Consider the following 25,486-nt stretch of genomic DNA (forward strand, 5'->3'; position numbering starts at 1 on the left):
TTTCATTGTGTTAATGTATTCACTATTAGACACACGTGAAAGCATAAAACGTAAAACATGTTTAACAACTATTCAAACTAATTTATAATTTACAATTCTAACAGTATTTTTGATGAAACTTTGGCATGGTCGAGCGCCGAGCACGTTCTTGTAAATGAAATGTAACGTGAATGAAAGCTACTTGTTTGGGGAAACACTTTATTTTAAGTAAAAAATAGTTTGAAGTAAATCCTGCGTATTTTATTGTAGAGCATGGCTGGGGGGATTTGCCCATTCAGCCACAAGGCACCGATTTTGAGTGAGGAAGTCTAGGGGTGCAGTTGGCGTTCCCATTCATCAACAACATGTTCATTGGGGTTGAGGTTAGGGTTCTGTGCAGGACCCTCAAGTTCTTTTACACCAACCTTGGCAAACCATGGCTTCATGGACCCTTCAGGAAGCCCTTCCTGAGAGTATCTCATAAGATGCAGCACGTGAAGCGTCTTAAGAATTACAGTTGTCATTATGTACTGTGGTCAAATGGGGCCAAAATTAATCTGTGACCAATCACATAGGTTCATAACTAACTAACTAACTTTCTAACTTTCATTTCAACATGGTTAATTGAAAATAATAATTTAAAAAAACACATATAGTGGTTTTTGACCTAATATATTTTAATATTATGAATTCACTGGTCTTTAATTTCCAATCTGAAAAAAAAAATTCGTTGGCTTTTGGAATTCATATCTTTGTCACATTTTTTGCTTCCATACAAGTAAAACTTATTTTTGGAACAATACAATACAAAGTTCTTTATTTTCTCCTTTATTGTATGGAAATAGACGACAGAGCAATGATTCAAATGGTATGTAGGTCTAGTTTTTACAAAGATTCACAGCATATCTCCTGCACCATACATAAAATGCACCATGATGCAGGTCTTTTGAACATTTATGAGTGAAATAACCTTAAACAACAGTCTAGGGGCTTCTAGTACTGACCTTCTTTTAAAGTGCATGATGTCATGATTGCTCTTATATGTCAAATGCGTATTAATGTACTGTTCCTCGTACCTTTAATTAACATGCCAACATAATAGTATCTCCTATTGGAAACAGGAATGTCATCTTGATCATAGATGACATTTGCCATGGGTTATCTTCATTGATGCCACATTATGATGCCGTGCAACTGATATTGCCACACTCTTGATGCTTCTCAAAAACTGTAGCTGAATATCCACTTCACGCGTCCATGAGTTATCTCAAATGAATAAGCTATAAGTTGTAAAGTCGTAAAATACAACAGAAGGATCGACCAATCTCTATACGGTCTTGGACAAAAAAAAAAGCCAATATAGTGGGCTTATACTCTTCTGTAAATATTACTACAAGAACATGTAGTCTTCATTTTGACACAAATTGCAGCAAATGATAAAATATAAGAACAAGTTCTGCCACTTTTTGTTGGCATTCCCTCACGTATACACACCCATGTCTATCAGGAAACAGCTCTACTCTCACCGACAGTTGAAGAATTAACAATTGGATCAACCATCTGAATAAATAGTCCATCTAGTGCCAGAGTGAATCAGATAGACAGGTTAGTCATCTGAACGAAAAGCAAACACTGTACTTTCTAAGTAGTGAAGTTTTGTTGTCAACAAACCTGCATACTATTGAATACTTACGGCTTTTTTCAAAGATAATTTTTCATTTCCTCATTTACGAGGTAGAAAGAGCAAAGATATTTTATCTGGCCTACGGAAGACGTTTGAAAGTATCTGAATTGGGATGTGGAGCCTGTTGTAGGATCAATAAACAAAATATGGTGTCACACATTGCCAGGACTAAAATTTCTACATGTGCACAAAAAGTGGTTATGAGTGGTAAAATCAGGCAGGGTGTGGATCAGGTGATAAAAGAGAAATCAACTGGGTATATTACAATATCTACACATTTTGCCTCAGTAAAGCCCTCTGTCACACCTGTACATTAGGCACTGGCACTCTAATGCACTTACATTAACCATTTCCAACTTCTTATAGAATATTTAAAGCACATCATTCCTTGCAAGTGTCCTTCATCTCGATACCAAGCTTTTTCTGCTGTTTATTATGTTATAGAAACTGTTTGTGTATCATGTTGCCTTCTTGAGAATCATGTAAACTTTTGAACAGGATGATCGCTGTAAATTGTTATTATTTTGTCTTCTGGGAATCATGTAAATATCTTATGTAGCTTCTGAAGGGCAGTACTAATTTTTTTTACAACCCCTGGCTCTTAATGTATGGTGTTGCCTTCTTGAGCATCAGTGAACGTTTGCACCTTTTGTAACAGTCGTGTACGAGTCCCTCAGTCGTCCTCAGTGTGAAAAGATGGATCTCGACATCATATAGCTGCTGTTAAAAGGAAAAGGGTGAAATATGTAGAAGATGCTGGAAAAGTGAAGAATGTGCAGGACCTGGAGGATTTTTCTGAAGAACAGTGGGCAGTTTAACTGCTCAGGACAAACACGGGACTCGTGAAGAACTCTCACAAAACATAAACACATCCAGGTAACGACACACGGGATTAAGAATCGAGCGTGTGTAACCTTTTGAACCGGTTCATTTGTATAAATTCAGTTATTATTGTGTCTTGTGGACTATATGTAAATATCTGTTATGTGAAATAGATTATTCAGGGAAGAACTACATAAACAACTAAACGCAATTTTTATGATTCCTCTTATGATTTTTTTTTTAATTAATTCTTAACATTTTGCTGATTCTGCAAGGCGTATGTAAAGTTATGACCTCAACTGTACATTAAACGCAATGATATTGTGGACTGAACAAATGACACTGGTGTCTAGTGAAAATATAATTGAACACAAGTGAAAAACTTGAAATAAACTTGCATAAACTTCACATTTTGAGGAGTACGTCTGCTAGAACAGAAACGTGGGCTAAAGCAGCAGAAGAAAAGAAGAAAAATTCATGCATGCACAGTACAGCTCAGTGTTCCTTCCAGCCAACGAAGCCGTCCCTGCAGCCATCGTTGCTTAAAGTCTAAATCACTGCTTAAAGATTAGTGTTTACTCTGTAATGGAGAACAAAGCATAAATAGAATTTTTTTAAATATCATATTTAAAAATAAAAATAAGTCCATTTAAAAGTAATTTAATAAACCATGTTCTCAAGTACAATAGCGAGAATACAGGTAGTTACTCTTTATCCCTGGCTACTTGTCTGGACAGAAGTATTTATTTTCCAGTATGAGTCTGTAGCATGTAGTATAAGCTGCAAACCCTGCCACAACCCATTACTATATCTCAACACACCCAACCGTGTTCGCTGTTAAACAGCATAACATTGGTGGAAAATTAGGCGTATGCCAAACGACAAAAGGGTGTGCCGTGGGAATGTATCAAAATGTGTCATCACCTATATTATTTAAAGGAACTGCTTATGAATATGTAAACTACATAGCCTAACCTCATACGAACACTTACAGCTCTTTTCTCTATACAAAGCTCTCAGAAGCACCACCATGGGTGAGTTTATTCTTTAACCGAAACGCAGTCTTCCAAATTACCATTAATAATAATAATTTTCTTCATCTGTTATTATTATATAGCAAAATGTTCTGCAAAGGTAAAGTTATTTCGGTTTTCTTGGATCTCAGTTTAGCTTTTCTATGCCAATCCTAGCAGGCACTTTTGGAGACCTTACGAAGATCAGCACAACCGGGGCATCGAAAGAAACAGCTAGTAGGGATGGACTCACTTTAAAAGGTCAACTTTTACACATTATATTTGAAAGAATAAATACGTACCCAAAGTAATAATGATCGTTTTGTGCATTATTTTGGAAACTTAACTTGAGGTATCATTTTCCTTCCATAGGTGTGGAAGCCTCAAACAAAATGGCTGAGACTGATCTAAAGAGGGTAGACCAATACAAGGCCATCATCCTGAAAGTCGGGAGAGCTAAGCAGATGGACCCAGCTGTGATCGCAGGTATCATATCCAGAGAGACAAGGGGTGGATTAAACCTTACGAAGGAAGGCTTTCAGAAAGTTGGCAAAGGTTTTGGTCTAATGCAGGTAGGTTTAAAGCAATATTTCAGTAATATATTTGAGTTCAACTTTCAACTTATCTGAACGTTGCCTAATAATGTTTTACACACCATAAGCCGTATTCAGAGTTGCCGACTTAAGTGCAAATGTTACATCAGTATTATATTGGGGAAAGTTCTTTGTATTCAGACTACATCTATAGCAGTGGTTCTCAGAGATCGGAAGGGGGGCGCAAATTGTTTTCAAGAAAAAAAACACAGACAGGGCATCATTTGGGTGTCTTTTATTGCTTTTCAAATAGAATGTGCATAAATGAAAAACCCTGCATTCCCGCTCCCTCTGCATTTTATTTTTGTTGGGGAGAGGCGGAGCTTAGCCTGCCTTTTATCTAGGTGTAAGTGCAGACCAGTGTTGCCAACTTAGTGACTTTTCAGTCACTACTTTATTGGTAGTTCAACTATCCACAGTGCCACAGTATACAGTATATTAAAAATGACAATGTACTGTAGGATTAGCTTGTAGGATTATGTTAGCTTGTCCGTTTACTTTGCTCCCTTAAAAAAGAGGGAGGGTAATGTAGAGTATAAAACCTGCTGTAATTCATACACTGTTCATCTGATTTGGATGCAAATACACTTAAATTAAAGTCTGCCCTTTAGGGTCATCATTCATTATTTAATTTCAACTCTAATACACTGTGATAGACAGCTAAAACAACAATAACGTTTGTCGCTGTCCAAATATTTATGGGCCTGACTGTACATATATTTTTTATGATTCATTTTCTTCAGGTTGACACAGGCTACCATGAGAAAAGGGGAGCATGGAATAGTGAGGAGCATGTCACTCAAGGCACAGAGATTCTAATCGGCTTCATTAAAGAGATTCAGAAGAAATTCCCTACCTGGCCCAAGGAGCACCAGTTTAAAGGTACAAGATCTCCTCATCCTCATCCCACCACACATACACTTAATGTGTTCTGGTATTTTTATTGTGGAATGCCCAGTGTTCCTGGGATAAACACTCCAAAAACTCCACCTTGAACCTGACAAGGATAAAGTGCTTACTCATGATTAATGAATGAATGTTTTTGGTGTTCATTCATACATTCAGGCAGCAGCATGTTGCTTTATTATCTTAATACATGCCAGCATTTTAATGGTCTGTGCTAGTAACCACTAGTGCGGTACTATTAGGTCTATGACCAAGACCTCAAACCACCAGCTGCCTTACATTCTATGTCTTCTCTCATGTATGTCTCCTGCTTCAGGAGGCATCTCAGCCTACAACGGAGGTCCAGGAAACGTCCGCACGTATGAGCTCATGGACAAGGGCACACCAGGAGATGATTATGCCAATGATGTGGTGGCCCGGGCTCAATGGTTTAAACGCAATGGCTACTAAGCAGTATTTTTATTCCTATCTCACGCTGCATACTTGGCACATTTTTGACTGTATAACTGCATGTGCTGTATTTTTTTCAACTAGAAGCTTATACTTACAAAGTGACAGGGCTACATAGCAATCTTTATATCTTTTGTAACTTAAAAACTTAAACACCTGTGCTGTTTGAACTGTTGATCGGCAATAAGTTGGTAACAATTGGCATTGGGATCGTGTACAAAAAAATTTGCATTTCTGCACTGTATGTTCAGATGATTTCTGCTGGAAATTAGAATAAGAACTTTTACAAATAAATAACAGGTTATGCTTTTAGTTGTCAAGTCATTCTGTGAAAAAAAAATCAGTCGTTTTTGCTTAAATTCACTGCGCTTTATATGAGTTCAAATCCATTCTAGTTGTAAATTAAAACTACTGTACTTATAATTGAAATCTCACCAAAAATACCAACACTACCAGTCAAACTTTTGGACACTCCTGCTCGTAGAAGGGGTTTCGTCCAACCTAGACACAGTAGATATTACTTACTAGATATTACTGTAGATATTACAATAGTACTTGCTGCACCAGCATGCCATCTACCCCATTCGATTTTAAATAAATTCCACAAACTCCCTCAGTATTTATTTATTTAAAGAACATAATCAAACTATTCAAATTTTAGGCTCATTACCCAGCAAACATGCCCCCATTGGGCCAGTGAGGTCCCCATATGAGCAGCCCACATTATGCCATTGGGGATTTGCATATCAGCGTGGCATTGACTCCACCGTATTGGCCTCAGTCTGTGCACAGTTGGGCCAATATGGCTGAAAATAGCTTTTGGCCCAATGTGGACTAGGCCAGTGGTTTTCAAAGTGGGGCCAGGGGGTGCCCGGGGGGCCTCAACAATTTGGTGTGAAAAATAAATTACATGATTTTCTCTTTCTCACTCTCAGGCAACCACACACACACACAATCAATTCCTAATGTAATGTAATGTAAAGATGTCAGATGTAATCGTTATTATTATTTTATTTTATTTATTTTTTTTTTTTTTAAAAGGGGGGGATATATTCAGAAGTCTGTATTTTTCAGAAGCCCTGGAAAAGTTTGGGAACCCCTGGACCAGGCCACAGTGGTCCTACATGGGGTTTGTGTGCGCATCCCAAAATTTGGCCTGTCTACAGAAAACCCACGTTGGTCCATTTTAGGATTTGTATGTTTTGGCGCTTGCCCACACTACCTACAACTGTAACAGCTTTCTATCCACAAACTTTTTCACCATGTAGCGTACATCCTTGAGCCTTTCCACTCAAATGAAATGAAATAGGGGGTGATTATTACTCTATTTTGCTCCCTAGTGAAAGAACAGTACTCTTTTTTTTTTCAAATGCAAACTCCTAGATATTTGTCATAGTCTCCACAATGGGAAGCACTTGACTAGTTAATAGATAATACCTAGACCGATCAATACGTGAACAATTAATGAATTTAGTACATTGTTATATTCATTTCCGCCGACAGAGGGAGCTGTTAGTCCTCAATTTCATTCATATAGCACAGTTAACTGAGTCAGTGCTGTGTGATTAGAGCAAATCAGTCGTGTTTCAGGTTTAGATGGATAACAGCTCGACTCAGTGCTGCTTTGTTGATCCTGTAAGTAGCGTGTTTATTAAATATTTTGGACCTCTTTAACATTTTGGTGGCCTTTTTGTTTTGCTGGGAGACGTTATACAAGTCTTACACTACCAGAATGAAACAGATGGGGGTTTGGAAATGTTTGTAAGCTTCTCTCATTTTCCCGTGAAAGCATTGAAGTCTGTTACAGTTTATTATTATTATTATTATTATTATTATTATTATTATTATTATTAATTGATGCCTCGCGCGATATCCGTGACCAGCAGCACGCGAGTCGAATAATCAGCTGTTAAAATGTGAAAACTGTCAGTTTTCTGATGTTTGGCGTAAACATGGTTTAAATAAATTAAGATAGTAGGTTATATTGTATGTATAAATGTCTAAATGTATCAAATATACACAGCACTTCAAATAAAATGGACATACTTCCGGAGTATTTGGACTTTAAGTGGTTCTTTTTTTGTATCTGAGCCACAATGTAAACAAACCTCTGGAAGTCGGTTTACAAATATATATTTACACCCTTCACCCTTTTACTTTTGAACATTTTTAGCAAAAGGTCCAGAGAAGTGCCTTCAAACAAGTCCTAAGCGTGTCTGAAGTGGGGAAAAGGCGTTACCTGAAGTGTACCTTCGAATCGATTAATCGAGTAATGATTAAACTCACCTGTGGACAGAGAGAGAGAGAGAGTTGTGCTTTTGTTCCTGTTGTGAATGCACTGTACTTTTAAATAATTTGAAGAGTTTGACAATCATTTGACAAGCTGTATCGTGGTTTACAGTGTGTATAGTAACTGCTTACTTCTTCAAGAATATGACACTAAAGAATATATTGCAACACAATAGAAACATCACAGAACTTCTAATGGTTTCCACTACAAATACCATTACAAACCATCGCCTAACCATTAAAACCATTACCATTATTGGTCCTTAATGGTATCCACTAGACATAGCATGCCACCAATAGAACGCAACAAATTACCAGTAGAGACCCCAGTTGGTACCAGTAGAGAAACCAATTCAATTCCCATTATGGGAATTCCCCCCTAATGGTTTCCACTACAAATACCATTACAAACCATCACCTAACCATTAAAACCATTACCATTATTGGTCCTTAATGGTATCCACTAGACATAGCATGCCACCAATAGAACACAACAAATTACCAGTAGAGACCCCAGTTGGTACCAGTAGAGAAACCAATTCAATTCCCATTATAACTATTAAAACCATTACCATCATTGGTCCTTAATGGTATCCACTAGACATAACATGCCACCAAAGGCAACAAATTACCAGTAGAGACCCCAGTTGGTACCAGTAGAGAAACCAATTCAATTCCCATTATGGGAATTCCCCCTAATGGTTTCCACTAGAAATACCATTACAAACCATCGCCCAACCATTAAAACCATTACCATTATTGGTCCTTAATGGTATCCACTAGACATAACATGCCACCAATAGGCAACAAATTACCAGTACAGACCCCAGTTGGTACGAGTAGGGAAACCAATTCAATTCCCATTATAACTATTAAAACCATTATAAATTCTATGAGGTTTTCGTTTGTTTGTTTATTTGTTTGTTTCTTTGTTTTGTTTTTCAGCAGTAGTGCACACATAATTTGGGCTATATATATATATATATATATATATATATATATATATATATATATATATATATATATATATATATATATAATATAAATTTAGCACAATTCTAACAGATATGAAAATTGCATATCATTGAATACAGGCCCGGGACACGTTCTGGAGAAAAATGATTTCCATGGACAACCTTATGATCACAGTACAGATTTAATTCTAAGAACATTAACGCAAATATGTACCTTTTTATATCAACTTGTTATAGTGTTTTCTTCCTGAACATGTTTTTTTCTGAACATTGTATATCATACTAATCACATAGTTCTATTAAAAGTTCAGTTACGGTTCAAAAGTATTTATAGATGGTTTTTTTTGTTACTAGGGATTAGATTAACCAATTAGGCTTGTAACTCTGATAAATAATAATCATAACAACCTAGCTGATGCGACTAGTTGATATTACTTTCCACCACCCTAATATTAGTGGTTAGTACGTTTGCTTCGCATCACTGGGGTTGGGGGTTCGAATCCTGCCTCTGCCCTGTGGGCACGGAGTATGGATGTTCTCTCTGTGCTTCAGGGGTATTCCGGTTTCCTCCCCCAGTCCGAAGACATGTACTGTAGGCTGATTGGCATTTTCAGATTGTCCGTAGTGTGTCAATGTGTGTGCGATTGTGCTCCGTGATGGTTTGGCACCCTGTCCAACACCCCATGACCCTTCACAGACACTTAGGAATACCTGGGCCCCAATTGGGCAATGGCTTTTCTCTCATTTACAAGTCCCTTAAAACGTTGTAGCAACTTCCTTCTTTTTATCACAATATTCTGTCATAATGGTTCTAATCCCTCTGGACTGGAAAAGCGTTGTATGTCATATAGCGAGTAAAATCCTAGTCAATTGAAAGTTGCATATTGTAAGCTACAATTAATAAAGGATTTGCTGTGTGGTATCCTCGAGCTATCCTGTTTATTTGGTGCCACCAGTTTAAAGCAGTCCACTAGTTTAGAGCTATTAAATACACATAAGTTTGTGTTCAAGCTAGAAAGCCTGTTGTTGCGTAAACTAACTTTATTTGACCACTTGTCTTTAATAACCCTTTGTGAGCCTTGCGAAAGAGAGTGCCACATTGTAAAAACCGAAGGCACAATTATCATAGCATTGTCGTCCTGTTAAAGTTGGGGAGAGTTCTTTTTGGAAAGTGCCACACACGGAGTGTTAAAGGGTCTGCAGAATAGGGGGAGGTAAAGTTAAATGCTCACACACGGAGCGAAAGGGGGCTGGGATGATTGATCAAGCTGTGCAAACCCAGCAGGGTCCCTTTTTTATGCAGAGGAAGGACTTAACCCAGATACACTCGCTGCATTTGGGCTGCTCTTCGGTCGTTTTAACAGGATCATGTTCTTAGCCTTATTAGAAGAGGCACAGAACGTAATGCTTTAACCTTCACTTCATGATTTGAGAAATACGATGACTCGTTTCGTCTACTTGGTGGACAGTCGTGAACTATTCCTCGTCTTCCCTGTGCTTTTCTTTCTTTTTTTTTTGTCAGCTATTTACAGTTCAACATGCACGGCCTTAATTAGAGCACAGGCTCGAGCGCGGCCTTGGAAGATGTGTTCCAGATGTGAGCTGGAATGCCGAAAAGGTTTGTGAAGAAAAAGAATCGGCACTCCGCAGGGGTGCACTGGAGAAACTCGAGTCAGTGAAAACTCTCAACAGGATGGGGGGGGGTTTGACAGAACAAAATGGAGAGGGGCCTCACACTGAGTCCAGTGGGACACCATCACCCCAAGATTTCGAATAGAAATGACATTGTATGCTGTTTGTATGGAATTTCACAGAAGCCCTCATTTAAAAAAATGTCATCGCTTTGCTATCAAATATCATGTCTGAATAGGTGTGAATATTCTTTGGTGATGCCAAACCTATTTATTATGTATCCATCTATGCTGTTCGGCCTTCTTGTATATTTTGGGTGAATGATGTAATCGAACAATAAAGACAAAGTCTGCTCAGTACCTCGAAGGGTGTCTTATAGTTTATTGCATTTCTTGGACATCAGAGAAATGCACGTCTGAATAAAAGCACATATGGATTTTTTTTTTTTTGGAGCTGGGGGAAACCTTCCAGGAAATACCAACCTTTTTTTTTCTCAAAGGCAGAGCTGACCGACATTCCACCAAGCTGAAAAATGTGGTTGCAGGACATATATACTTAAGATTCATTGAAATTCAGGTGCTCAATCCATGTTGGCCAGATGTCTTCGGGAAGAAAGAGGAGACGTGTAAGCCATCCCGGATCACTTTTCTGTTCTACATTCTCTCTCTTAATGTAATTGGTGAGCGTAAGGAGGATACGAGGAGAATTTCGACTTCATTTGGAGTCGTGAAGAGTTAAGCCCGAGGAGGCCGAAGAATATCTGTGCTGTTATTTGTAAGGAGTAGAGACTTGTATTTTGTGGCCTACATATTATTTTTCCTAGTAAACAAGCAGAGTTGGACAACTGCCTAGAAGATCTGGTCACTTCAGTCCAAGTTGGTGCCAGAAATCCCTCTCAGTCTGGGAAAATGGAGCAAGACGTTTAAACAGACAACGAAAACAAAGATGGAAAGCCCGACTCGTCAGGTATGCGGTTCCAGTTAGCATCAGAAGGAACCTTCAGATTCTTTGATGACTGAATTTTCACATTGTTTTCACTCGTGAGAAATGAAATGGATAGTTTGATGCATTAGGGACCTGTGCGCTGGCGGTGTTCTCACGGTTTTGGCAGGATCGAATGGTTTTATAGCCAGGACACTGGTGTCTCTCCCCCACCTAATTAACACAGAGCTGCCTCGCAGACTCCGCTTTAAACTGCTCGGTTAAAACAATAGCAGCGGGCTGTGGGGATTAGGTGACGGCGCTAGTGGGTGGAGAGAAAGAGGAAGAGAGAGAGAGAAAGAAAGAGAGGGAGAGGGAGCATGCTCACTGTCTGGGAGGCAGCTTACTGGAGTACACTTCTACCTTGCCCTACAAGGATATTGCATTCTTTGTGAAGGGAGATTCCTCTCAAACTGATCTCTCATCCCTATTGTCCTAGATTATGCATGTAAATGGGATTAATAATCCGGCAAGGCAGATTTGAGATTTGAGTGCCATTTTATTTTGACATCCAAAAGGTTTTTTTTTTTAATTATTATTATTATTATTATTTTATACAAAGGATGCAATAAGGATAACTCCTGTGTCTTGTGGTTTGGCATACTTCGACACCATGGCTACATTTTACAGCTGCCTGCGAGGAAAGAAGTAAGTTTCTCACATTAAAGGGACTAAGCAGAGCGTACGTTTATTTATTTATTTATTTATTTATTTATTTATTCATTTATTTATTCATTTGTGTGAGTGCCTGTCTGGTCTAATGGTTATCCTGGAAGTGTAGATCATCTTGACTGAACGTGCTTGCATCTGATTTCATACCTAGCTGTATATGAATATTCTTTTTTTTTATTTTTATTTTAAATGTATTTACAAGTGGGTCACTGAGTAACGATTCTTTCAGCAGGAAGATTAAAGAACCCTATTCGAAGATGAGCCCCCAAACACGTATTTGTGTAGAAGAGTGCGTCCGCTGTGTGCTATATCGGAGCCGTGGTTTAATTAGTTCAATAAGGGACTCTTTCAGACTTTTATCTAACGGGCTTGTGGTGCGACAAACAAAAACAACACTGTTCTTCAGTCATGCTCAGTAGCCAGACCGCTCTGAGAGAAAGTCTTGTTTATCAGACTGAAAGCATGTCTCTACTTATCACTTGTTTCTGCAGATCAGTTGTTTTTGTTGCAGTGCCTAGAAGAACAGGCGCTGAAAAGTTTGGCCTCCTGTTGCTAATTCCTTTGAGTGTTCTTTGACTTAGGTGTGAACTGACTCTCTGCTTCTCACCCTCTGCCTTACCTCCTGCCTTTTATGGTCCTCGTAAAGTTGTTTGACTGTCCCACATCATGCCCAGTTTGGCACAGAGCTGTAGAAAACATCTTCTGGAACAACGTGAAGGCTCCTCAGTGTTAGCATCTGCACTGTATCAGTGCTGAGTTTGTTGATGTTTTTCCATCACGAGTTTGAACTTGGTGGCATGATGAGCAGCTCCAAAACCTCATCCAAGTGGACCTGGTGGTTCTAATGTAACCTTGTAGAAGAGACAAGGCCAGGACCAACAGAATATGGTTTATTAAGACCACACACGACTTTGAAAAGTGTGTGTGTGTGTGGGGGGGGGGGGTCTTCTTTGTTTTCCTGTGGTCAAATGGCTGGTCTATGGTTTCATGTCCAACATAGTAACACTTAGTTTCGCAACCATTTGAAACACATATTTCATAGACTTCAATTTTCGAAACCAACCCGTGCCCCGTCTAAGCTGTTCATCCCACAAGATTTTTTTTTTTCTTCAATAAAAAAAAAAAAAAAGCCTCTACTCTCTTGATGTGGTATTCCAGTTGAGGTCGTATTTTTTCTGAATCCAACATCAGTGACCAACAATTCACTGGCAACCACACACACCACAACTCGTACAGAGTTTCAGGTTTCGATGCAGACAAGTAAACCTGACTGTTCAATAACACCACCTGATTTTGTCGCACGTGATTCACGCCTTGCACGTGATCTGTAATTTGAAATGGCAAAACACTGCATAAAGCCTCCTAAATTACAGAGTAACAGCAGTAAGTTCAGGCTTGGAGGTGGCTAGTGAGCAAAAATGACATGGTTTGGCTTGGATATCCGAAAGGTCGCATGAGTTCTTGACATTTAACTGGTGGATTGAAGAGAAATGCTAACGCAGCAAACTGTAAAATGGAAGCTAGATAAGTTAGAGATTGTTGGTGCCTCTGGTGAGTGTATGTATGTATGTAGCTAGTACGGTTAGCTTGCTTTGCTAAACTGTCTATGAAGCCTAGCATGTAACATGTAAATCAAACAATCAATTTTAATACACTTTGATTAGTGCAACAACTATAAGCGACGCGAGCACTTGCTCGTGTGAGTATAAGGGTAGAGAAGTCGATGTTAAATGGGAGATCTTTCGCAGATTTCTTGAAGGCCTTGTTATGTGCTCTACCATTTTTGTCCATTTCAGTCCTAGCATACTTGACTCCTCGATTTAAGCCATGTGATGGGGATGGCTGCAAATTTAGATAATGAGATCATGTAGCTTGCTACCAATTTACCCGATAGTGTTATCGGCTTTAGGTGTGCATTCTGAAGCAGATCCTGTGTGTTTTAAGCAAAATGACTCGGTGCAGCTGTGTAGAGTTTATGGAAAAGCTGTAATTGAATGTGTAACCGTACATAACAAAGCCGACTGTGTATCTGTGTGCATCTGAATGATTAGAAGAAGGGACTGCAATGACATATCCATAACTGTGAGAACAGAGATGGGTAGCAAGTTCAACCCAGTGATGAAGTGATGCTACAATGTGGAAACGTTTATATTAGGGAACATTTATAGTTTACAGATCATTTCCAAGCAATGGAGTATGCTCTCTAGAGGATGTACACCGATCAGCCATAACTTTAAAACCACCTGCCTAATGTTGTGCATGTCCCCCTTGTGCTGCTAAAACAGCTCTGACCCATCTAGGAATGGCCTCCAGAAGACCTCTGAAGGTGTGCTGTGGTATCTGGCACCAAGACGTTAGCAGCAGATCCTTTAAGCCTTGTAAGCTGTGAGGTCGGGCCTCCAAGTATCAGACTTGTTTATCCAGCACATCCCATTTGGAGGCCGAGTCAACACACTGAACTCTTTGTCATGTTCCTCAAACCATTCCTGAACCATTTTTGCAGTGTCGCTGGATGCGTTATCCTGCTGGAAGAGGCCACTGCTATTAGGGAATACCGTTGCCATGAAGGGGTGTATTTGGCCTACAGCAGTGTTTAGGTAGGTTGTAGGTGTCAAAGTAACATCCACATGAATGCCAGGACCCAAGGTTTCCAGCAGATCATTGCCCAGAGCATTCCACTGCCTTCACCAGCTTGCCTTTTCCCCATAGTGCACCCTGGTGCCATCTCTTCCGCAGGTTAAGCAACGCACATGCACTCGGCCGTCCACATGATGTAAAAGAAAACGTGTTTCATCAGACCAGACCTCCTTCTTGATTTGCTCCATGGTCCAGTTCTGATGCTCACGTGCCCATTATAGGTGCTTTCGGTGGTGGACAGGGGTCAGCATGGGCACTCTGGCAGCTACGCAGCCCTATACACAGCAAGCTGCAATGCACTGTGTGTTCTGACACCTTTCTATCATAGCCAGCATTAACTTTTAACTCTTCTTTGTGATCAAACCAGACGGGCTAGCTTTCACTCCCCACACGCAGTGAGCCTTGTTCATCCATGACCCTGTCACCGGTTCACCGGTTGTCCTTCCTTGGACCACTTTTGTTAGGTACTAACCACTGCATACCTGGAACACCCCACAAGACCTGACGCTTTGGAGATGCTCTGACCCAGTCGTCTAGACATCACAATTTGGCCGTTGTCAAAACCGCTCAGATTTTTACATTTGCCTATTTTTGCTGCTTCCAACACATCAACCTCGAGAACTGACTGTTCACTTGCTGCCTCATATATCCCACCCCTTGACAGGTGCCACTGTAATGAGATAGTCAGTGTTATTCACTTCACCTGTCAGTGGTTTTAATGTTATGGCTGATCTATGTGTGTGTACATATATATAAAATAAATATAGTGACACATGAATTAATAACAATAATCAGGGATGGACAAATAATAAATTCTGTTTCTAGCAAGTATGGTGATCTAGTTAGCAAGTTAAGTGTGTTAATACAGGCACAAATGCATATATCAATTCCTGCATAGGGGACGACACAGCCAGTCATTATCCTTGTCTAAGAAAAATTAATAGCCGACAAGTAAGCATCTTGTCCTAGGCTCCCAGGCTAGTGATTTACCTGATCATAATAACAATAATAATAGTTTTAGACAAAGATAATGTAATAGTTCTACAGTAAAACCAAATATTCAATAACTGCAAATTTACCACTATCTTAGATTTCACTGTTTATCCTTTTAACATTCTACTAAAACCTGTTCACTAACATGATTAACAACTGTATGATCTTCTCCTCTTTCCTTCCTCAATATTCTTTCCAATTTTGTTTTTCTCCTTTTTCTTTCATTCTTTCTTTCTTTCTTTCTTTCTTTCTTTCCTTTCCCCTGTCCTTTCATTCCTCTGACTCCATGAGATAAGAGATGAAACGGCGGACGTCATCACCCAGCTCTAGCACCGGAGGCTCTCCAAGGTCAGTGCACTAGCTGCTGCAGAGAAACAAGCTTTAACGTGATTCTGAGGGACAACGACTTTCGTTCCGTCATGGGAACGCACACACACACATACTTGGGAAGTGTCTGAAGCTCAAAAACAAAAAAAAAACCTGACTGACAAGCTTAAGGAGGGATGATATTACTGTAAAAGGAACATCTGCTAATTTGGGTTTAGTTTCAAGCTGCAAAGTGTTTTCAAGTATAGCCGTTTTAAAACTACAGGATGGAGTCTTGCTCTTGCGGACATTCACTTAAAGTTTTGGCAATGACCTCAATATACTGTTTCTGTGGAGGAGATGTGAGGAAACAAGGCCATCTGTGTGAAAACTAGCGATCCTTAGCCTAGCATTAACTATCCCAATCGATCACTAACATTCCTGATTGCACTAAGGTTCTTGCTTGATTTTATGCTGACCGTTTTAGGAGCTAACATTTTTGCTTTATAGATTTGTACCTAAGAACTGTGGCTGTAATCATAACCACTATTCAGAGTGTTCGAGCTTGATTATAAGATCTGGACTACAGCCTGTATGATGTTTCTATTTGTTCTTCGCATTTAAGATATATCTTGTCATATTCTTATTTTAACCGTGAGTAGATGTGACATGAAGGACACCCAACAGTGTTTGAGGACAAGCTTAGGAAGTCGCCATGGGGTGCATTGATATGTAGTTCATTGGCATTTTATTTGCTCATGTGACACAGATGCCCATCTGTGAAGCAGACTTTGGGAATTTCCTCTGGGACAGGCACAAAAACATGAATGGACACCATCTGATGTCTAGGGGTATAATTTGTCCTTTTGTTCTGGGTTCAGTGTCATATAATATCCAAACTTTTAATTATAAAACGCAAAACCACAAAAGTACATCAGTCACCAGTGGAAAAAGGTCAACCATTAGTCTGTTCTTATCTGATGACAGAGTAAATAGTGTCTAGAGAGGCCAGACTGAAATTCTCTCACTCACTCAAAACGCCTCGTTCTACGACTGTAATTGTACTTCGTGGATAAATCGGCATTTTTGCTTTGCCATTGCAGGATAATGAAGCAGAATAAGCTTGACATATTTGGCAGGCATATCAGAAGGTTTTGTCTGAGACTTAATGAATGGCTTGTAAGCTTAACATTGCCTTAAACTTTGGGATACACTTCAATGAAACTTAAAGTAGTAACCCGATGACCGTAATGGTCAACCAGAGAGAAAGGTTTAAATATTTTCACAAGGTTCAGGCACATACTCTGGTTCAACTTGCCTGGTTTTAAACATGTCAGCTCTGATAATGGGTGTTTGCTTAAAGGGTGAAACTTGCTGCTGTTGCTGACTCAGCCTGGTATATTTACTAGATAAACACTTGAGATGTGCCAGCTTTACAGCAGAGTTATCACTAGCCAGCAGGCATGTTTTTATTGGTTTAAAGCCATGACTTTTTGTTTTCTATTTCTCTTGCCTTTAAACGATTCTGTCTCTGGCTAACAATGCGCCGTTCTGGTACCGAGTATTGATATTGGAGCTGATACTGGTCTGAAACCCTTGATCGTTATTGAATTGAATTTCTGCGATGTTGACTGATGAACTGAAGTAATGCATGGCACCACCACACTTGTGGCGCAGCAGAAGGTCAAAGTATCTGATCAATATCTGGTATAAACCAATATTCAAGGTTCTGATATAGGTATCACAACGAAAATGGAAAATAGGATGAGATGTTCCCAATGGTTGACTCTGGACCACAGTTCATCTAGTTTGCAGTATTCTGAACCGAACAAGAGTTATAAACAGGCAATGTAATAGAAAATACAGCAAAAAATAACTGAAATAATAGGACTGTTGGGTTAGTGAGAGGGCATGTCATCGTGTACAGGATGTGGGTGGGTGGAAGCAACCGTTGGATTTCCTGTTAAGAGATGATTGAGAAGGATTAGGGAGGATTGAAGTTGACACCTTCTGAGGTAATTTCCGTAACTAATGATGGATGTATGAATGGACATGACTTGACTTGGCATGCAGACGCTTTGGGCTAAACTCATGAATTTATGGATCGAGTTAGCCTCTGAAAATCTTGGAATTGGAAGGAAACAGGGAACATAATGAGACAGAGAGCGAATTAAATGAGTACTCATTATTATTATTATTATTATTATTATTATTCTTGGGATAGAATGGAAGTGATGCCATTTCTCCCATTCTGAATGCAATCGTCAGGAAATTATCTGCCTGGATGCATCCCTGCTCTAAGAAGCCGTGGATCATGTGTAGACATGTCAGCCAGTGCTGCAAATTGTCTTCACATCCTGTTTAGCTTTTCCTGTCACAGGCTCTGCTGACAGCTTCCTCATGGAGGACTAGAGGCTCTCCACTGTGAGCTTAATTAGGATCAGCCTCTGAACCTCCCCCCAGTCTTCCTCATTAGCTTCAGGATATATTTGATGGGCTCAGCTGATCAAGAATAAGCAACACTAGGCTGCTGAACATGTGTCATTGTTTGGCGAGGCTGGGTTTCACTGTCTGTAATCTGTAAGAAGCAGCATCTGCTTATCAGGGCCATGAGTTGTGCCAGGGTCTGGGTGGTGTTAAGCCTCTACCATCATTCTACTCACACTGTTGTGATTGGCAGTCCGAACATGACATAAGGACCGGCTTAAAGTGTCCGTCTTCATGAGAAGGACTATTTTCTTGTGTCATGCTAGATACCTGGGTAGAGTATCTAGACTTATGTCTCCCATTTGAGTCTTTTTGCATTACCATTGAGGTGATAAAGACAGTGACAAAGAACACAAAGGACTTTTTTTTTTTTCTGTGTGGCCAAACAGCAATGTTTATAAAGAAGGTCCAACAAATAATAACTTATTTTTCTTCAATTTTCAGCAGTGATTTTGGCATCATGGCTTCAGGATCTGCAGAGGCCTCCGCAGCCCCTGAGTCATCAGATGCATCGGAGGAGTGCCCAGGTAATTTCCTTCAACACATGTCTTTTAAATCATAACTTCACCCAAAAATGCTAACATTAATAATTGGAAAAACTGCAGCCTTAACTTTATTAATCTACTCTGAAAACACTTAGCACATGAATCATTTATAAATGGAGGATTACATTGAGCTGGCCTTTGAGAATTTGCACAAGGTACTTGGAAACACTGGCAGGAAGTCAAGTTGCTTAGAGACAAAGGCAGAGTTTTTTGGGGGTTTTTTTTCATCTCCCACAAGAATAAGCTTTCTGCTTCCCCACACTTGACCCTTCCCTCCAGGGTAGTGTGGGAAGACGGAAGTCCCAGAGTACTTGTGTTAGATCCACCAGAGTTTGTGTACAAGCATGGGTTAGGCATTTCCTACCAGAAAGGGCAACTCTAAAGAGGCAAGTAATCACAGGTCTAAAGCAGCGGAATACATTTGTGTCAAGATTAAGGGCGTTCTCACACTTGGCTCGTTTGTAGCGTTTGTTTCGGGAACCTGGTGCGTTTTCTCCCTTGGTTCGGTTCGTTTAGACATACATGAATATAGCAGTCGTGCTTGGATTCTCACCAAAACAATTGGTCCGAGACCACCTCATTCAGGTTGCAAACGAACTCTGGAGCGGTTCGCTTGTGGTGAGAATGCAATCCAACCAAACAGACCAACGAATCAACCTGTATAGCATTGCATGATGGGAATTGCGTGACATAAAAAGCGTGTGTCGTGAAATCCTGAAAAGCTATAGCGATTAAATACGTTGATCGTTGATAGATATGCTGATAACTACGATCATTCCTTATAGATCTTTGGTGACGAATTCTGTGGGTGAGCACATCATGGCATTTCAAAAACAAAGCGCACCTCTTCGTTTTTTAAAATGGTGTGTAATGGCTCTTCTCTGAAACGGATGAATTACAACAATGTTGTCCTCGTGAAACATCGATTCCCGCTCAAAGTGATGAATTATAGTAACTACAGCTACAACAACAATAAGCTCGCAGAGCTGGTGTCTATCCATCTTGATGGATGGCCGCTATGAGTGGAATCCTGGAACATAAACAGGCGCTCTCTAACCAATGAGAGGACAGTTTACTCACATGTGACTTGCATAAACATATTTTGGTATGCTTTGAAATGTTGCCTTTGAAATGAAAGCGAACCGAGCCAAGGAGAAAATACAACGTTGTAACAATTTAAGTCCCTGTTTCGGGACATAGTGCAGATCTGCAGGTCTGAAAACACCCTAAGAGTCAGTGGTTTGGCAGCAAGCCAGGCAACTAATCCTCTGTGCATGTAGCAGAATAGTTTAGAGTCAATAAATCATTAATCAGGGACTCCCAGAAGCCTCCAAGAACAAGCCTTGAAAATCAAGAGGGAAGATTTACAGTGAAGCTATAGTTTAGCATAAAGGACCGAAATACTTTCTTACTAGTCTTTCTTACATTCTTGCCAACACTGAAAAGCATTTGGTCTATTGTCAGGAGAACGCAAATTCAAATCCCAACAAAGTCACACTTGGCCATGGCTGGGAGCCAGGTGAGGAAAATTGGACATGCTGTCTGGGTGGGAGGGACGACATATTCTCTGTCTTCCCTGTCAGTCACAGAGACATTAGCCAATCACCAGTGTCTGTGAGATCATGGATGTGGAAGAGGGCAGATAGCATTTTCCGCTGAGTGTGTTCTGCTGCCCTGTGATTCAGCATGAGCAGCAATTTGAAATATCCTCATAAACCTTCCCCAGTTGGTAGTATTATAGTGGGGAATTGGCAGGTGACTAAATTGGGGAGTAAAATTTGGGAAAGATTCATTCATTCATGTCAACAAAAAGCTTTTTTGAATTTACAACCATACTAATAAAATTTGAACAATGTATTGTAATATAGCAGTGTCCAGCAGGCCTTCTGGGAAAAATACTGAAGTTTACAGTGAAGCAGTACACGTTATCACACATTCCTGAGCGTATACACACTCGTACAGCTCATCATCCCTCTTAGACTAGGCATCTATGTTCACAAAGTCTGTCCTTATAAGGCCATATATAGTGTGCATTGTAGAATAAGTTAATGATTGATCATTGAGGGTGGGAGAGGGATAGATAGAGCACTCATTCTTTGTCTGTTGTTTACTGCTGTTAGACAGGCCACAGCTGGATGCTGCAGACTCTGCCAACATGACTGCAGCATGTGATGAGAGAGAGAGAGAGAGAGAGACAAAGAGTCTCAAAATAAAAAGGGAACTTTTATTAGAAAAATGCAGATGTCTCAACGAAATCTTTTTAAATGGTCAAAATGGAATACTCCAGAGTTTTCTTAACCTTGGCTCTATTTACTGCGTATTCCTTAAGTTACTACGTGGTGTGTGCGATTACCTAAGACAATAATTTCAACATGTCCCTGTATTTAGAAAAAATAAAACAGAAAAACTTGTTGATTGAAAACTCTTGTAATGGAAGTCTAAGGGGAGTTGTTGAACTCGTTTGTTGAATAAACGTTTATGCAAAGCACAACCTTTTTTCCTAAACGTTCAGTCAAATATGTTTGTAAATTAGTTTCAAAATTTGTATAATTTATCGTTTTCTGAATGTATGGTTTTGTGTTTTCAATATTTCAACCAAAGACATGTGTTTTAATGCCTTCACTGGTAGAGTGAAAAGGTTGTCTGATGATCCTTAATACAAGCAAAAGGCATCAAACGTATTGTTTGTGTTATTTGTACATGTGCCAAAGTTACAATGAAACCGCTTAAGTATTCTTATGAGATTTGTGAAGGCAGTTTATCTCAGAGAGAATGAGAATATGGGAAAGTCATGACATTGATTCATTCGTCTTCTGTGGACACTTCACGCAGTCCCTCCAGGATTTAGCGATTTTGAGATCGCGGAAATCAATGAAAAATCAAAGAAACTCCGCAATATTCGGAGGAGCTTGTAAACGTGAAAACATTACAGCAGATCAAATTCTGTACATTCGGACCAAGACCTGTCATGTGACGTCATCACAGTGCGACATTTGATTCACGTGCGTCGAACATGAGTACAGCTAAGACGTTTCGGTTACCAAAAAACATCACTGCGAAAGAGCGTGCAAAACAATTTCGTGCAAGTGCAATTTCCGCAGTAGTTTTCTGCAAAAAAAAAAAGCACACAATTTTTTGCATCACAAATTTTGAAAAAAGATGCCGCAAAATCAAGCAATTCGGGCCGCGACAATCACAAAATAAAACTCTGAGTACGATGTCAGTCTATCAATGCACACACTTACACCTAGTCACACACTCATTCACACCTAGGGGCAATTTAACATAACCAGTCCGACTACCAGCATGTTGTTAGGAGGTGGGCGGAAACCGAAGAACCCAGAGGTTCTCACATCAATGCGCGGACCCTGGAGTTGTGGCAAATCTAAATAATGCACCACCATACTAACATTCATATGACTCCAGACTTAGTTGACCAGTGTTTCATTATTAAATCTCAACCTAATGCTCTATAATAGACACATGGTCTCTTGCTGGTTAATATTATATATGCCATTGGGCTGAAATTTGGTGAATATGTGGTAGAGGAATGGAAATGAAATCCCCATAGGTTTGATTAGCTGTATGCAGTGCCTTATAGTCTTAATCAAGTTTTAATCATAACTTAACTAATGCAATTCCTTTGATTCGTAAAGAGCTGTGCCAACTGGATCGAAAGCTTAAGTGACTGCACTGCTTTTTAAACCACAGCTAAGCCTTAGTCTGAGTGTGTAATTAAATGTTAGTTGTTGATTACAGTCTTGGTGAGATATCATGCATTTAATTATGGCCCCTGTCACCAGGATCTGGGTGTATCCACCAATGTGTATATGCATCATGTACAGGAGAGACCTGCCCACTATTAAAGGTCCCCGTGTGTCCTGTGATTGTTTAGTGTATTTTAATACTTTTTTGATTGAATGGGACCAACTTTTTAGGAAGGTTTTGACATTTAAGGACTTGGAATCGTACCCTTTTGTTATTGTAAAGAACACGAGAGTAAAAATAACTGGTTAAGTAACTCCTTCCTTAAGACAGGCGATTGGTTAACATTCAATATTAACACTGAGTGACAACCTATATATAAGCTTAAGTGTTCACCTGGTAAAGATTTTTCAGCTTTGAACTCCAGTGCCTTGTGCTATTTTCATGGTACCACCTAAAACAAAAGAATTGACATCATTGGCATCATGATTGTTTAATATGAAATCTTCTTATCATCATGGGCAAAGCATTCCATTTTATCACAAGAATGTTCCGTCAGTTATGAAAACATCCACCGGGTTTTTATAACAAGGTGAAAAGACAAGGTTATGCAACCATGAGAGTTTGTGCTAATGTTATCTGAACCACTATTATCAGCACTAATATTAGCACCATTTGTGCTAATATTAGCCAAATGATTTTTACAGCTGCTGAGCGGAATACTTCCAAAGGGCTTGTTTCCTTGATTTCACATTCTCAGTGTACTCTCAGACCATTACAATTGGATTCCAGTAGAATTTCACATTATTGACATTGAACGATCGACAAAACATGTTTTCTAAATCAAGAATGCGTACATTTCGGCATTTCATAACACATGCCAGTCGATGGAATGTGCATTCCTACAAAGTTCTCATCTAAATGTCGTAAATGAAATGCCTTTTTTTTTTTTTCCACGGCAGGAAAAAAGAAATCCAGGTTCCAGACGTTTAAGAACTTTTTTGCGAAGAAGAAGAGGAAGGAGGCTGCAGGTCCAGTGCCGGAGAGCGAAGTCCAGTTGAAGTCCAGTCAGTCCATCGAAGATGTTAACGCTGCTGAGCCAACTTCCATCCACACTGACAAAGACAGTGACTCCAGGTAAGATTAATGATTAAGGATTAATAAAAGGAAGAAGCATCTAATAAACAGGTTTAAAAAATAGAAAGATGGAAGCGTGAAGTGAAAATAGAAATGTGTAGTGTTTGCCTCCAATTTAATTATTCCCGATTCCCACCCTGTAGCTCAGCTGCCCTCATGAAAACGATCAATCTCTGACTGTAATGGCTAACACGTGCTTTCGCACTTGGTGGTTTATTCCATAAAATGCTTAAATTCAGTAGAGGAAAAATGGAAAGGCGGACCAGCCACAAGCATGATGCAACTGGCATGCAAATTGTAGCCCAATGTGGCAGCTAGGTTTCCTACACCTATGTTTTACACAATAAAATAGTTAGCCTAAACTTAGCTAGCTTGCTAATGACCTTGACTACTGGTTTAAATAACAAGCATAGTATTATCTAGTATGCTAGCAAACCTGGCTAAAAGTTTTAATTACACAGTATTTAACCTAATGTGAGCTCATTTCAAAGTAACCTGGCTACTGATTTATTACATTATAGTTTATTATATACATTATATAAATATATACATTATAGTATGTATGTATGTGTATATATATATATATATATATATATATATATATATATATATATATATATAATATATATATAGCACTAATATTCGCAAAGCTTGCTAGTGACCTTTGCTACCAGGTTACCTAATATAAGCTAGCCTAATATGAGCTAGTTTGTATACAACCTGGGCTACATAATACACTATTTAATTGAATTGAATTGAATTTAGCACACTTCTTGTAGTTTGGTTTTAATTCCCTGATATAATACATGGGCTACGTGTAATTAATTAGTTAGCAAACTATTGTATATCCTAAAGTGGAATAGCTACTGGTGGTGAGGAAGCATTAGCTAAAAGCTAACTACTTAATTGACAACATTCTATGTTTACGCAGCTTCCTAGCTTGGCTAATCTTGCCAAATAAGAATGTGGCTGTTTATTTTCTTTGGTTAATGCTATTTCCACCCAGTTACGAACGGATTAGCATTATTAAAATCACTAAATCTGTTAACTCTCAATCTAGATTGCTATATTTGGCAGAATTTTGGGGCACCATGCCGTGTGTTGTGTTTTTAATTTGCACATTTGGATAAACACAGCTGGAGCTGAGGCCTCCTGCAGTGTGTTGTCTTCATATATTGCATAAGCAGTGTGGTATTGACTTTGCCCTCTCTCAAGCTATTGCTTGCCTCAGCAACACACGAAATAAAGTTAGCACACAAAAACTGATTTAAACCCATTTATTCTGCTGCACACACCAAAACAGCAATTACATATCAATTAGATATCAGCGCATGGATTAGCTAAGAGCTTCATACTGTTGCTCCACACTGGAATTGGAATGAGCTGTGCTGCTGCTGTCGAGACGCCTCCAGTTTTATTTCTGTACCGAGTTCAGACACGTTGCAGGAAATTAGCCAAGATTTCCCCTGGCATGATCAGCTGTATAATAAACAGCCTGTTTTTCTGCATGTGAGAGGCAAAGAGGAGGGTTTTGAACGCCAAAGAAGCCAGCAGAGGAATTGAGAAAATGCTCTAAATATGAGTTGGGTAAAAGAGACATGGATTATACAAACAAAATAAGCCATCCTTATGAAAGCACATTTAAACTTGTAATCATATAAGATGAAATCCATAGTGCAAC

The 25,486-nt window shown here is 39.3% G+C and overlaps 2 protein-coding genes across 6 annotated transcripts in view; both read left to right on the forward strand.

Annotated features, from left to right (window-relative positions):
• Nucleotides 1-3,260: 3,260 nt before the first annotated feature.
• On the forward strand, nt 3,261-6,869 carry LOC128611858 (lysozyme g). Of its 2 annotated transcripts, none has more exons than XM_053631688.1 (5): nt 3,261-3,519; nt 3,679-3,759; nt 3,871-4,070; nt 4,835-4,973; nt 5,314-6,869. In XM_053631688.1, exons 1-5 carry the CDS (start codon nt 3,516-3,518, stop codon nt 5,445-5,447), a joined length of 558 nt encoding a protein of 185 aa, XP_053487663.1. In that variant the 5' UTR covers nt 3,261-3,515; the 3' UTR covers nt 5,448-6,869. The 2 variants fall into 2 exon arrangements, with proteins under 2 accessions (XP_053487663.1, XP_053487662.1); XM_053631687.1 differs by having other exon boundaries at nt 3,263-3,519; nt 3,676-3,759.
• Nucleotides 6,870-7,003: 134 nt separating this feature from the next.
• Nucleotides 7,004-25,486, forward strand: part of zgc:66433 (uncharacterized protein LOC321250 homolog) — a 32,047-nt gene continuing 13,564 nt past the window's right edge. Inside the window, exons 1-3 of one of the 4 annotated variants that reach the window (XM_053631677.1) lie at nt 7,004-7,082; nt 18,863-18,945; nt 23,631-23,805. In XM_053631677.1, coding sequence (XP_053487652.1) covers nt 18,879-18,945; nt 23,631-23,805 — 242 coding nt within the window. In that variant the 5' untranslated portion in view covers nt 7,004-7,082; nt 18,863-18,878. Of the gene's footprint in view, nt 7,083-10,419; nt 11,972-15,916; nt 15,974-18,862; nt 18,946-23,630; nt 23,806-25,486 lie in introns of those variants that run through there. The other 3 variants (XM_053631678.1, XM_053631676.1, XM_053631675.1) reach the window with 3 other exon arrangements.

Source organism: Ictalurus furcatus, chromosome 8 (genome assembly GCF_023375685.1).
Source record: "Ictalurus furcatus strain D&B chromosome 8, Billie_1.0, whole genome shotgun sequence".
NCBI lineage: Eukaryota > Metazoa > Chordata > Actinopteri > Siluriformes > Ictaluridae > Ictalurus > Ictalurus furcatus.